The sequence below is a fragment of the Stegodyphus dumicola genome, chromosome 10 (genome assembly GCF_044657685.1).
Source record: "Stegodyphus dumicola isolate Sdum_Otavi_A_Nest chromosome 10, ASM4465768v1".
Classification (NCBI taxonomy): domain Eukaryota; kingdom Metazoa; phylum Arthropoda; class Arachnida; order Araneae; family Eresidae; genus Stegodyphus; species Stegodyphus dumicola.
The window spans coordinates 137,844,094-137,858,209 of NC_140777.1; the positions used below are offsets into that span (position 1 = coordinate 137,844,094).

The following is a 14,116-nucleotide window of genomic DNA, read 5'->3' on the forward strand; positions in this document are numbered from 1 at the left end:
CAGCGTAGTGATGTGCATTTTTCATCATGACTGGCAATAACTACATTGTCCATAAATTATATTAATGTGTTTTTCAGATGCAAAAAACACAAAACACAGATACAGTGCCCGCCACGTAATAAAATAACTTTTGTTCCAAGCATATTTGAGTTCATTAAGTGGCTGAGTTCACCACATGACAATTCACACGTACATATTGAAAATCTTTATATACGTTTGTTGATTAAGTAGTTATTTATAATTTCAGCCTTTTCTGTGAATTCTCCTTTTCGTATTCCGCACCAGAATGCAAATGAGTATTTAAACTGAGGATTTAAAGACATAGCGTGTTTCTGGCATCGCATACAGGTTAGTTTTCTGCCAGCTCTGATAGTTTCAATTATTTGGCTTTGCTTTTTCTCGCTGCCGAAATTTTAGTTTTGACGCTCCGGTAGAGTAGTGAACTAGCTTCCACAATAGTAATTAAATGTGTTGTCTTTGACTACCCTTCAACATTTGATTTACTTTTGATTGTTCTATTTAATTCCGCCTTTGTGTTTTAAATTCTGTTTAAAGGAAAATATTTTTTTTTTAAACTTTTTTTTTTAACACGAAAGTCGTCGTTTTAGGCATAACGATAATTTTCTTTGTCCGTTAGTACCCTTCACAGTTTCAAACGTTTCAAGTAAAATAATAGGTAAAAACTAAATAATTAATCCTAAAATAATAATTTTAGAACCTTTCTTCACCTTTCTTCTGACTTTGTCTGTCTACAGAGAAAGACAGGTGACAAGTGACGGAGGACGGGGACGCCTGGCGTTTAACGAAGGTAAACAGGCATATGTCCCAGCAGAGAGACAAGAGGATTATTCCTCAGTAGCCTTTCTCATTAGTTAATGTTGCCAAAGAAAGTAAGAATCTATAAGTTTCGTAAGTGAAAGAGATGACTTTAATAAAAAAAAGGGCTTTCTATTGATTAGTTTGTATTTAGAGATCTGAAAATTAAACGTGATAAAGAGCTGAATTTATAAACCAATGATTTTAATAAGCGGATGATACTACAGTATTTTACAATCATCTGGTAGAATGATTTTAAGCCCTTGTCTCTAAATATCTCTTTTTTAACATTATTTTCTTTTAATTCGATTCTGAATTAGAAAAGTGTCCTTTTCTTACTACTTTCTTTATTACTAACAGATATCACGCTCAGTCATATTTCTGCAAAAGATTTATGCATTAAAGATCTAATTGGAAGCTTACAGGTAATGAATTTAACCTTAAGCAATTAATTTTTCTGTAACATTAAAAAATTTCAGTCATTTTCATCCAAGGTATTATGCGGTATCCGGAGGAATATGGAAAATATGCGAAACTTCAGCTCATATAATTACTGCAATAATATACTGCAGTAGTTCTCAAACTGTGATGAACGATGTCCTGAAGGTAATAATCAGGAATCAGCGATAAATTTTTTAAACTAAAACCTAATCGTTATTTAGTTTAATTTTTAAAAATGTAATAAAAATATCATATACGTTAGTGATCGCGCTACATGCACATCATATCATCACATTTTTAAGAACCGCTGGTATAATGCGACGATAAAATACTCTGACACAGTTTAGATAGCACAGTTTTTCATTAAATATCTCGTTCAAACAAATCTTTTGCTTTCTGTCTCTGATCATAAAGAACAAACATGCAGTAATTCACATTCTTCGTTTCTTAAAGTGGGTATCAGTCCTTACCCTGAAATGTCTTTCTGTTATATGTATTTGTGGTTAAGAAAGACATTTTAATCATAATATATTGTTGCGTATTTACGGGTTCGTGGATTTGGAGTGATTGACGACAACATTTGGCGAAAGATCAAAACGCAATTTATTTAGCCAGTATTACTCAGGATAGTTTCAAAATGACGTTTGAAGCCTCCGAAAAACTACGACAAACACGCTGAAACAATCAGCAACACCGCCTTCAGGCTATCAGGAACGGGGAAGACAGCTTCACGGCAAAACACTAGCTCTCGACACGGTCAATCGCTGTCGGAGCTCAACACAGTCAAGATACTCTTCACGATAAAACTCACGATACACTGCTACTCGCGTACAGGCAGGGTTTATATAGCTTTTGCCCTTCCTTCGAGAACACTCTGTGGCAAATCGGTAAGAATTCGTTCCAGAATGTTCTAGCTCCATCTATGACATATTGCCAGTTTTGTATGCAAATGTCTCCGAATGGGTGATTTCGCATCAAATCTTGCAAACTTGCCTTTCCTTTCTATTTTCTGGCAACCCTAAACCCGCTTTGCGGGGAAGATATCTTACCGCAGCTAAACAATTCGTAACAATATAATGAAAGCGCGACTAGTTTAATACTGTATATTTAATGTACAGTGAAGATTACCCACGCTTCCAGATGATTTTGGTCTTCTGTAGAAGTGGCTTTCTTAGAAGTTCGGCTATCGGTGATGGTAGTTCTCGTTTTTCATAATGGATGCAGAGATGCAAGAAGAGATCAAGAGCATCGTTTTGCGTGCATCGTTTTGCGTGGTGGAGTAAGAGACCTGGAGGCTGGTAATAAGAAATACTGAAATATAATCTCTTTATTAATGTCACTAAATTGATAAAATTCTAAAGTAATTAGAAAGATAAATTGCAAAATAAAATAAAATTTTAAAAGTATAAGAAAGATTTCAGATTTTAAGGATAGTAATAGAGATTATCGATACGGAAGGCCCAGCTGGAGTAGCGAAACGTTTTATAGGATTTTAGATGAATATGCATTTAGAGTAACATAGGAATGTTATATATCTTTTGTATATTTTAAAAGCGAAAAAATATGTAACGTAATTCAGTTGTTGAATTACGAAATATACATATGTTGTGGACGATGTGGTCAGTCAATACATGGGATAATTTAATAACTAATGAAATTACAGAAAGATTAAGAATATTTTAATTCACAATAATAATAGAAGACATTAGGGTTACAACATCAAAGCGAACTCATTTTTATTTACGATTTTTCTCGTTGCGAATCTAGAGAAACTAATGTTGGCAATAACAAAGATAATATTATACGTGGAGAAAGACGCTACACATACATTCATGCAAATTTTTCATTATTTAATTTTTTAAAATGTATTACAGGGCGAAAATATTTAGAGGTAGCTATTTGAAAAGTGATTCAGACATTTATAGTGATTCAACGCAAAATCCTATTTAGAGACTAATAATTGTTGTTCTTTTGGAGTAGTTTTATCTCTATTTTAAAACGTATTCAGAAAAGTTATTTGTATAGGCGAAATAAAAATAATATTTGCTGTTTTAACAAGTAGACTGTATTAATCAGACCTACTATGACTACTTTGTTAAAATAACAAGTAGACATAGGTATCAACCCTTAAACAGAAAAATATTTAGGTTCCTCTCATCTTTTTCTGCTCATAGAAATGGATTCCATTTGTTTTAAAACGCTTAAATATTTACTGTGAAAACGTAACTTAAATCATTTATTAAATAGCTGGAAGGGAATGTTGAGATGTTTGCTATTTTCAGTTTACGGGTTTGGTTTCCTGGGAAAACTGAAAGTACTGCCATTTGAGAGAAATATATTGATTGCAAGCCACGTTCATAAGTGGTGCATAGAAATAAATGGCCAGGTATGTCTTGAATAATTAATTTTTTTTCTTTATTAAATACGTTTTCAAACGTACAGGAGGCTTTAATTTGCGATGAAAAAAGTATCATAATAATTTACTTATACATACTATATATTTACCAATTTTAATGGTTCGTTTTAATTGTAAGATTTCATGTTCTAAGCTTTTAAATTCTGTGGGACTAATTATTAAACCATTAGGCCTTTCGTAACTGCTTAACTTAAAACCTTTTCTTAATTTCAAACTATATGCTGTATATCATGATCCATGATGCCATTGCTTTTTAATCTAATTATTTTCATATTTTTTTTTAATTTTTCAAAAACATTTTTTGAATCTAATCTTTAAAGAGAAACTAATTCGAGATGCAGAATCATTATCCAACACACTTTTAGTTCGGGCACCACTGTATCGGGCGCCACATTAGGTATTTTTTGGAAGCAGGCAAGATAAAAAATGAGCAATCGCCTTCGCCGGGAATCGAACTACGGACATCTGAAATACCGACCCAGAGTGCAGAACCACGAAAGCACCCTAGGAAGGCAGGAGAAATATCTTATACACTATACCTATATTAAAAATGGGTTATAGGAAAGTTTATAAGGTATTTCTCCCAACTTCTTAGCATGCCTTCGTGGTGTGGTGGTCTGGACGCTGGGCGCGTATTTCAGAGGTCCGTTGTTCGGTTCCCGGCAAAGGCGTTGCTCATTTTTCACTTCTCCTGTTTCTAAAAATGCCTAATGTCTCTACACATTTCCTTTATCTAAAATAATTTATTCATATATTGTGTTTGACAGATGTAGAGGTACCTGAAAAAGGGCTTTATTGCTTTAATTATCCCTCTTAAAGTTTACTTCCAGTTACGAAACTCAATAATATAAGAAACAGAATTTTGTGGAAACAGTCTCGACATTCAAAACAGGAAAGATTTTGTTAAGAGAGGGGGGGGGATCTAAATTTTTATACCGCTGTAATGGAGAGAAAACTCCATTCATAGAACATTTTTAACGCTTTAAGTAGAAAAGACTGAAAATTCGCTAATTTTACTGAAAAACATCAAGGAGAGCGCTAATAAGCTTTTAATCTCACTTCCCCCCCCCCCCCCCCCCCAAAAAAATAAAAGAGTCTGCTGCAGGTTTAAAGAGCAGCACTGAGTTAAGGTAGTTGGAATCACTAACAGAAAATTAAAAGCAATAATTTCTGTTTCATAGATACTGCTTAAATTTGTGCTCGGAAGGTTTATATATGATAAAATGGTTTATATCAATATAGGCAATTTTAAATATTTCTCTGACCTGTGTGCGTGAAACTTCAGTTTTTAACAATTTTTAAATTACTTAAGCAATTGAAATCTGCTGCCTGTACGAGCCACATGTATGTGGGTTAGCAGAGAATTAAGAAATACCATTCTTTTTGTCAAAGCTGTTTTAAAAAAATCTATCTAGAAGTATACGTCGATGATTATATTAAAGAAATAATACCTCTACAACTTGTTTCGAATGTCTTTTTTGCGTATTAAAAAAGTCAGCTAAATTAAGGTTTCCTCCTGTAAATGCAGAAATAAAATTGGAAATGACAGGCATTCACCATGAAACTGGTTTATTCCAAAGAAACAATAATATGAATCTTAACCAAATTATTACTTGCAGAAGGTCATTTTACATTTGAAATGAGTAATCACTCTCCATTTGTGCAAAGACCTCAGCGAAGTGAATAGTAAAACATTGTAACTGATTGCATAAGACTTTCCTCCAAAAAGATGATTATCGCTCGTTCCGTGAATTTTTATATACTACATGACGCAAACACTTTCCGCTATTTTCGAACATGACTGATTCTACGGAGGGAATATAGTCAAGAAAAACAAATTCGTCTGTCAATTAAACATGAATTTTAGTTATGGAAGATTTCTTTGTTATTCTGATATCATTTCGGCTCATATTAAGAATGAAAAAGTCAAGGAAAATAATTTCAATTTAATATATTTCTACCTAGCTTACAGATGCTTTAACCATTCTACATTTTATAACAGATTGCGGTGATTAATACTTTTAAGTCAATAATAAACTAATCTTATGTAAATGATTCAATTTTTCTGAACGAGTAAGTCATTAAATGCATTTCTTGTAATCTTATTTGAGGAAAGGTATGCTCAATATAATTAGCAGCCGATATGACAATCAAAAGTTCAAAATTCAGTTATCAAACGCAGTTACTGTTGTCTGCATAACATCTAGTGAAATAAAAACAAATTTGGATATTCCATTTGAAAAAAGCTAATATTTTTTTTTTAAATTTTCAATGTATTTACTAAGTATTGAATTTTAAATCGGTTGATTATTACGTCAAACATTTAGAATTATCTGCTGTAAGATAGAGGTGTATTTAATTATGGCAAAGCGCACAATGGCTATCTGCCTAAGGGGAGGGATGCCTTCGTAGAGGACTTTCTAACCTGTAAGATAGAGAGATTTTCTGAAAAAAAATTAATTTCCAAACTAAAAAGTTCTGATTACACTCTAAAAATTGAAATGAAATATTTGATCAAAATTTTTCTGAAGTATAAAAAAATATTAAGAAATATAAAATGCTAAATACGACTCAAATATTTCGGTAGCATTCTTATATAATACTTTCCGTATTATTCCTTTTTCATGTTTTATTTACTTCTTAATAGTACCTTCTGCTGTCAGCTAATAAAATTAAATATTTATTGCTGAAGAATATTAAATGTCAACTGAAAAGAACTCAACCTAAAAAGATCTTAGAGAGAGTTTTAAAAGTTAACTCCATCTGTTATTTCTGTATTACCTTTTAAGCACCTAAGTTAATGTAAACAGAAAAGTATCAAAATATATAGCTACCTGAATAAATAAAAAAAATAATTAAATACAAATACAGGATTGCAATATGCATGTTATTACAAAATTTCATTAATACTTTTACGAATTTTGTACGTATGTAAATAATTTTAGTGAAATTGCAGTATTTTTTGGTATAATGTAACATGAGTTGCTTAAAAGAGACAATACTCTGCCGGAAAATTAAGAAAAAACGAGGCAAGTCTATTTAACACTGAGTAAATGGCTTTCTCGCTAATTTGGAGAGATATCGCCAAGATGGCGAAGGTTTTGGCAATTCATTTTGTCGCCAAATTCGTCGAGAAATCGCCACGATTCTGGTCTTGTCCCTATATAACTGTAATTGGTAATATAACTGAATAACTGTAATTGATTTCTATATGTAACTGTAACCGCATCCGTGCTTCATGTGTCTTCCAGTTATTTTCAGAAGTGGAAGTTTCTAGAAATTTCTTGGTAGCCGGGGGAAAACTATATATAAGACCTGAGAAAGGATCAGTTCCTCAGTTTTGCTTAGTTCAGCGTCAGTTGGGAGTGCTGAGATATCTCTGTGTTAGATTCGTCTTTTAGATGCGCTTTGCATTGCGTTGTGTTTAACGTTCTTAGTAGCTTGAAGTGTAGCTACTGATTGTACTCTGTGATACTGTGAAGTGTTTCGTTTGGTCAAATAAATTTTATCAGGCCATCATCGGTTCTGCGTCATTCAGTCTGTTACGAACCCGTAGGTACACAACAATACCGTTAGATTAGATGATGCCGATAACAATGTATCGCAAGAAGCAGATTTGGAAGTTTTGCAAGCGTAATGTTATATGACGTTAATGATTTTTATGATAATTGTAATAATGATATAAAGTTCAGCTACGTAGATTACCCAATGTCTAAGGTTGACGCGTTTTGAAGGTTCATTACTTTTTGATTGAGGTATAAAAATAAAATAATAAATTTAAAAAAAATCTGAAATGTTTCAGATTTTAAATTACGTCCAACGGGGCGTTTTTTTAACGTTTTGTGTGTTACCGTTATTTATTAAATATCATGTTCTTTGCACTTAAACCATAAAATTCAGTTCAAGATCAATATCGCAAAATAGTTTTAAATTGAGCATATCTTCAGAATTTTTGATACACAGTTTCCGCTCGCTGGAGATGAAAAGGTTTTTTTTTCCCCTCCGTAGAGTGTTGCCATTGCTCGTTTTTAAATCGTTGAGTTTGTTACTCAAAAATTCGTTAAAGTTTTACAAAATATGGAATCAATACTAAAACAAATTCCAAATTTCTAATTTGTGATTTCAGATGCCCATATTCGCAGTAGGATTACGTCATTCATAATCAGATGACTCTAGATACCGTTCTTTTATCACTATGCGAGAAATATACATACATTTATCCAGAATTTTCATTATTTAATTTCTTCAAATATATTGCAGGGAACATATGGTGGCAACAGTTTGAAAAGTGAACCGACATTTAATAGGAGTCCGATGCAAAATGCTAAAACGAAAGTATTATTAGTTCTTCTGGACTAATAATAATTTGATAATAATAATAAATAATATGAATTAAAAAGTAAATTAATAAATTTCTTAGAGAATCCATTTTTGATATTTCATATGTACAGATTTAATTTTAAATTTTGAGAGTAAGTTATGCTATTAATTATAAAAGAGTTTTATCTTCTTTTTGAATAATATAAAAATTAGAAATAAAATTGTATGCCACATCAGCTTACCTTGTTTGTTGTTTATTCCAGTACTGCGTACTGATGTTGTATATCTAATGGCCTGTCTGGACTGTAGTAGCATCGTCATCAAATGCGCATGTGCAATTTAACCACGGCTAGTCTTATTTATTAGTGATAATCATTTTATATTTGTTTTTATTGTGTTTTTTATGTTTGAGCATAAGAAAGTATTAAAGCATAGCAAAAGACTGTTGCCACAAACCAAATACGCTAGTTTTTGGTTAGACGGCGCATGCGCATTTGGTGAAAGGGACAACAAGAACAGCTAAGTGTCCGCGTTTTATAGTAGTCTGTGTGCTATGTTTAGTTCTGCAAACTCTTAAGAACGTTATTAGCTGTTGGTTGGAAAATAAAATTTGTAGGTATTAAACCTACAAACAATATGCATTAAAATTTTATAAATATAATTGTGTATTTTCTCTAACATTTTGTAAATTATTTCGCTTTAATATTAATATTAGCAGTTGTATATATTACTTTTGCTTTATTAGGCAAACTGAATTAATTTAATTCTTTTATGTATTATTAAAAGGAAATCGGCTGTGTAGAGTAGGCATTCGAAATTTTCGGATGAACTATAATAATTAAATAATTTAAAATCGTTTGACAGCTAATTTTGGATGAACAGAAACACGGTGGTTTTTCTAGAAGGCTGATTCTAATTAATATCTGATTTACCTCCTCTTGATAACTTCAGATAAGATTTAATTTGTATTCCTTTTCCTTTTCTTTTTTATATATTTATACGCATTTCTGTTGTTTTAGAGATTTTTTCTAGTTTAAAAACACTGAGTTTATGGGGTCTTTTTATTGGGAGACTTACGCGAATGTAATGATTTTGTATTTCATTTCTTTCATGTTTTTATGGTTTTGGTACTAAATTTATAATTTCTCTCTCTCTCTCTCTATATATATAATTTAAACTTAACGAATTATAGTCTTATAAAACTATTAATTATAAACCACGTTAACTTAAAAATTAAGAAAATGTATACAAAAGCAATGTTTTCAATGAAATTTAATTGTTTATTCATTTTTAGATGAATTACAAATTAAAAAAATAAGAAACCATTAGTTATAATACAAAAACTGGCTTATTAAGCATAATGTACAAATTATGTTGCTAATTACAAAGTGAAATATTAATAAAATATGATATATAATGTACAAATTCCTGACGAAGAGCTCAGCGATTTTTAGCTCCTAAATTATTGGCTGCCATATATTTCATATCATGCTTTAGAAGCCTCTCTTCCACCCCTTTAAGAGCACTATTCGGTTTCACAATTACATCTTACTTTACATAAACAAACAATATTCACCTTCAAAACAAAACGGCCGAAAATATTAAATAGAAAAACCCTAGTTTTTTAATCTGATACATTTTAAATAATATATATCTAAATATGTTTTTACACGAATTCAGAATAAATGTTTCTTTCTCTTTTTACGCGTTTCATTTTGATTTAATACAAGCGGACCAAGCCAATTTCGAAGTTCTTTTCCCTAAATTTTAAGAAAAATAATTTTTATTCGTGGCACAACAGGCACCCACGAATAGACTGCATAACAGCTAGTGAAGTAGAGGAGACTCATGCTGATTTCGCTCACACAATTCACACAAAGAGATCACAAAGGTATTTCATCAATAGAGAAGGAAAAAAAAACCGATGTCTACAACTTTTATAGTGATATTCCAGTTATATACAAGGGTATTTGCCGTTTATTGTCAGAAAGTGAAAATGAATAAAATCTTTGTGTAAAACAGTTGTTTTTTTCTCTGTTTTGTTCATGAAGAATTTTTTTTTTCAAATGCAGATTTGTAATCTTCCTTTCTTCCGTAGGTACAATGACTTTTTTTTTTTACACGCATTCTTTATAAACGTATTTATCATGTGAAAACAGAATTAAGTATACAAAGATTTAGTGATTTTTATCATGTGAAACAGAATTAAGTATACAAAGTCACTTTCTTTGTCCCAGGTGACTGTTAAGCTTTAAGGACCTTTAATGTTCACATTAATATTTTTGCTTCCTTCTTCACTATTGTCTCGTATAAATCACTTTCCATTTCCCGTTTCTTCCATGACAACTCTGGTAAATCCACATCCATGGATTATGTTAGTCTTAGTTCGTAATTTACAATGAAGGCGCTTTTTGTATTTATTTACTATCTTCAGTAGGCAATAATCACTGCTACAGCAACCATTATCTGTACCCACCACTTCCAGCCACCAACCTGTTTTGCACCATCTGTGCTTCGATATAAGTTGCCTCCCTGACAATGGTCCTTGTTGGCCCCAATACAGGCAGCATAGCCCATGGCATGTGCAATATAGTGCTGGTCATAGACACCAACAAAAAGATGGGCCATGGGACCAATAGCATAAACTCCGACATCTTCGCCACCATGCGTTGCTGTGGAGCGAGGAACTGTTGCTTGTTGAACATAATCTTTGTGAGCTGTATAAAAGAGATGATGGGATTAAATGAGAACTGTTCGAAAATACAAAAATATTAATTTGTTGCAATTAGAACTAGTAAAAATTTAGAGCAAAGTTAGATCTTTAATTGAGCTTCACTTCAAATCTCTCAATTTGGTAATAGATGAGAAACATTTGTTCTTTGGAAATACAGATAAATAATTAAGTAATCAATAGCTTTTAAATAGATAAGGCATTCTAAAATAAATGCTAGTAATGTGAATTATACATTAATAAATTGCAAAATGTAATGTGAGAAATGTATGAACAAATTTCACAGTGGGTTATAAAATTACACAACACAATTAACAAAAAACGTTAAGCACAAATTAACAAAAGAGAAATTCTGATACCGGAAACTGAAAATATACAAAAACATGAAATTTTCCTTTGCAAAAAACGTTAAAACTTTCTTTAATCCAGTGACCCAATTTTGGACTGTATCGAAGATTAAAAAATTTTAAACACGAACAATTAATGTCAGCTTTACATGCAGAAACATACTAAATTGAAAAAATCATACACAGTACACTTTTGCGGGGATCATTCAAGGACCAAGCAGCAGACAGCAGAACATCTCCTTAGTGGTTTGTTCAAATAATAGAAACTTACTATCAATATTTCGAAAAGCTTTTTTGGTAATGTTCTCAAGATACAGGATACGAAATCCTGTTGGTGACATCGCATTTGATGACACTGTCATACCGCATAATTCCATAACAAAATACTTGGGATAGTACTGAATGAAAAAGTTACTTTTTTAAAATGAGTACTTACGTTATAGAGCGTACAGTACTTTTGTTTTAACATAAAAATACAATGCTCAAAATACGAGTACAATGTCGAGAGACCAAAGAAGTTGAGTATCTAATTATGACGAAGTCAATAATGAGGTATGAAGGATGTTTTGAAATGAAGTTCTAGGAATTTAGGCACAATAATTTATTTTATGAATTTTCATCGATATTACAATGAAGGTTTCAACATAATCCGTATTTAATTCAATACACGTATCCCAACGAAAAGCTAATTATTTAAGATGTTCTCTAAGAACAATTTTGGTGTCTCCTCAAACTGCCTGTTTATGGCATGGTTACACTTTCTAATAGAACACAAAGTAATTTTTTTTTTTTTTTTTTTTTTTGATATAAGAACACATGTGGTAAGCGAATTATGAGAACAGAATACTCCTCGCAGAGGTTGAACGATTTCTAAAGATTTCCTACACTCCTTCTACAAAAAGAAAAAATTTGATGTGTATACCACATGACTTCCTTGTACGGAATATTAAATTATACGCATTTTTTCTTGCATTTCTTTTAAACTTATTGGATTGAATTAAATCTACTTCGCCGACAGCGCATAAACCACAATAAAATAAAGGCATTTTTTAAAATTAACCCTAGTATTTGTTTACCATAGCGACACTCTGGTCCTAGATTCACTTAACAGTATTATATTTCGTTCATATTATAACTCATAATGCACAAAATTTATATCATTTAAAGAATAGAATTATCTAATCGTTGCCGCATGTTCTATTCAAATACTATAATAATGCTAGAATGATGTATAAAAGAAATTAAGGAAACAAAACAAAAAAGAAACATTTTTTCACAGACGATTGAGTATTTCTCATTCAATTAATTCAGTTCTCACTTCGCGAGAAGGCAAAAATACATAAAAACTCAAAATATCTATATTCAAAATTACGCAGTAAATCTTAAACACTTATTTCCTCGAAAAAATTCCAAAAAGAATTAAGCATGATTTAATTGGCAATAATAAATGAAGGCGTTATCTTTGTTGTTGAGAAGCTAAGTTTCTCTAGATTGGCAACAAATCCACTAGTCTGCTGTTTCAAATGTAAACAATCAATGGCCGCCATAAAAAAAAGGCGTAGCGGCACTTAAACAACTTTAAAATTGTTGATAACTCTAAAAATATTGCATACAGATTTACTAAAGGCATAAAAACCTTAACCGGAAGACAAGAACTACATAATTCAATCATTTTTAAAGCAAAAAATGTACAATTTACAAACATATAAGAATAAAGAAACTGAGATCACTGAGCCGGGTAACAGAGTGGATATATATAAAAATATATTTATATACGTTTGATGCGGCCGATTGCAACCAAAATACGAGGTGCACATCTACATGTTATAGCAGTCCTATATACAAAATTTCAACGTTCTGAGGCTGCTCGTTTTTGAGTTATGCGAGATACTTACGTACGTACGCACGTACGTACATACGTTCGTACAGACGCCACGAAAAATTCTCTTCAGAATTAATTTTAAAGCAGTTTTATAATTTTTTTTTGGAGGAAACGAGTCTTTTATTCTGTCCTTACGTACAGATATTATGCAAAAACATCGTTAAATTGCATTCTATAGCGATCAAAATGGATATTTTCGTTGAAATATGCTGCCTGAAACTTTTCGCGATTACAATACTTCCTTTTTACTTCGTACAAGGAAGTAAAAAGGACTGCTCTTTGCATCTTCCATAATTACAAAAATGCGCCTGTATCAGTCAAAAATTACATTGTACTAAACAGTGCTGCACCGGATAGCTGCATAAACATGTCAAGACTTTTTTCTGGTGGATAGGCATTGCTTGTAAGTTCTAGGAATTGAATTAGAGATCAATTCCTAGAACATAAATTCCTGGAAACACCCTACATATGAAGCTCCAGTTCGAGCAGTTGTCACGGAAACAAAGAAAAGGGACTCCCGGTCGTACCAAGAATTCTGCGTGGTTCGTGCGCACTTCTTATATGACATCTATTTTACATGCGGATTTTAAAGTTGACTGTGATCTACTCGCTTTAATTTCACGCTTCCATAGTAACTACGAAACTCGTAGATTTGCGATCATTTAAGAAAATGGTAATTATGAAATACCGATAACTTCTTAGTAACATTCGAAGTTCAGAAATACAAGCGTTTACTTAGATCTTTCCACAATGAAAAGATTTTAGCCTAGCAGCAGTGCTTTAGCATATTTCATCAAACGGTTCAACGATCTTTAAGGAACTAGATTAATGACACAAACAAGGCCTAACAAACGACAACGAATGCCAGTAAGAATTGGTTTTAAGACAATGACCTAAAATATGTAGTGATGTTATCATTGTTAAAAAATTTAGTATTGTACACAGCAGTATTAACCAAATAACTTGTTATTTGTATTCATCCAGTGACTCCATATAAAACTAAAGAAAAGAAACAAAATTATAGTTTGAATCTTAGCAAAATTTTAGCTCTTATTAATATGTGGTTTTATTTCTCTGCAGAAGTGGTATAGTAACTATATACATATTTTTAAGGGGTATGTGAAAAGTAAAATTGAAAACGACTGCACTAAAATTAGAATACA

At 31.7% G+C, this 14,116-nt stretch overlaps 1 protein-coding gene across 3 annotated transcripts in view; it reads right to left on the minus strand.

Moving 5' to 3' along the window:
* Positions 1-9,252: 9,252 nt before the first annotated feature.
* Positions 9,253-14,116, minus strand: part of LOC118186637 (alkaline phosphatase-like) — a 157,706-nt gene continuing 152,842 nt past the window's right edge. For all 3 annotated transcript variants that reach the window (XM_085825588.1, XM_085825586.1, XM_085825587.1), the window contains exon 9: positions 9,253-10,710. In XM_085825588.1, the coding sequence (XP_085681714.1) occupies positions 10,424-10,710 (287 nt within the window). In that variant the 3' untranslated portion in view covers positions 9,253-10,423. The remainder of the gene's footprint in view (positions 10,711-14,116) is intronic.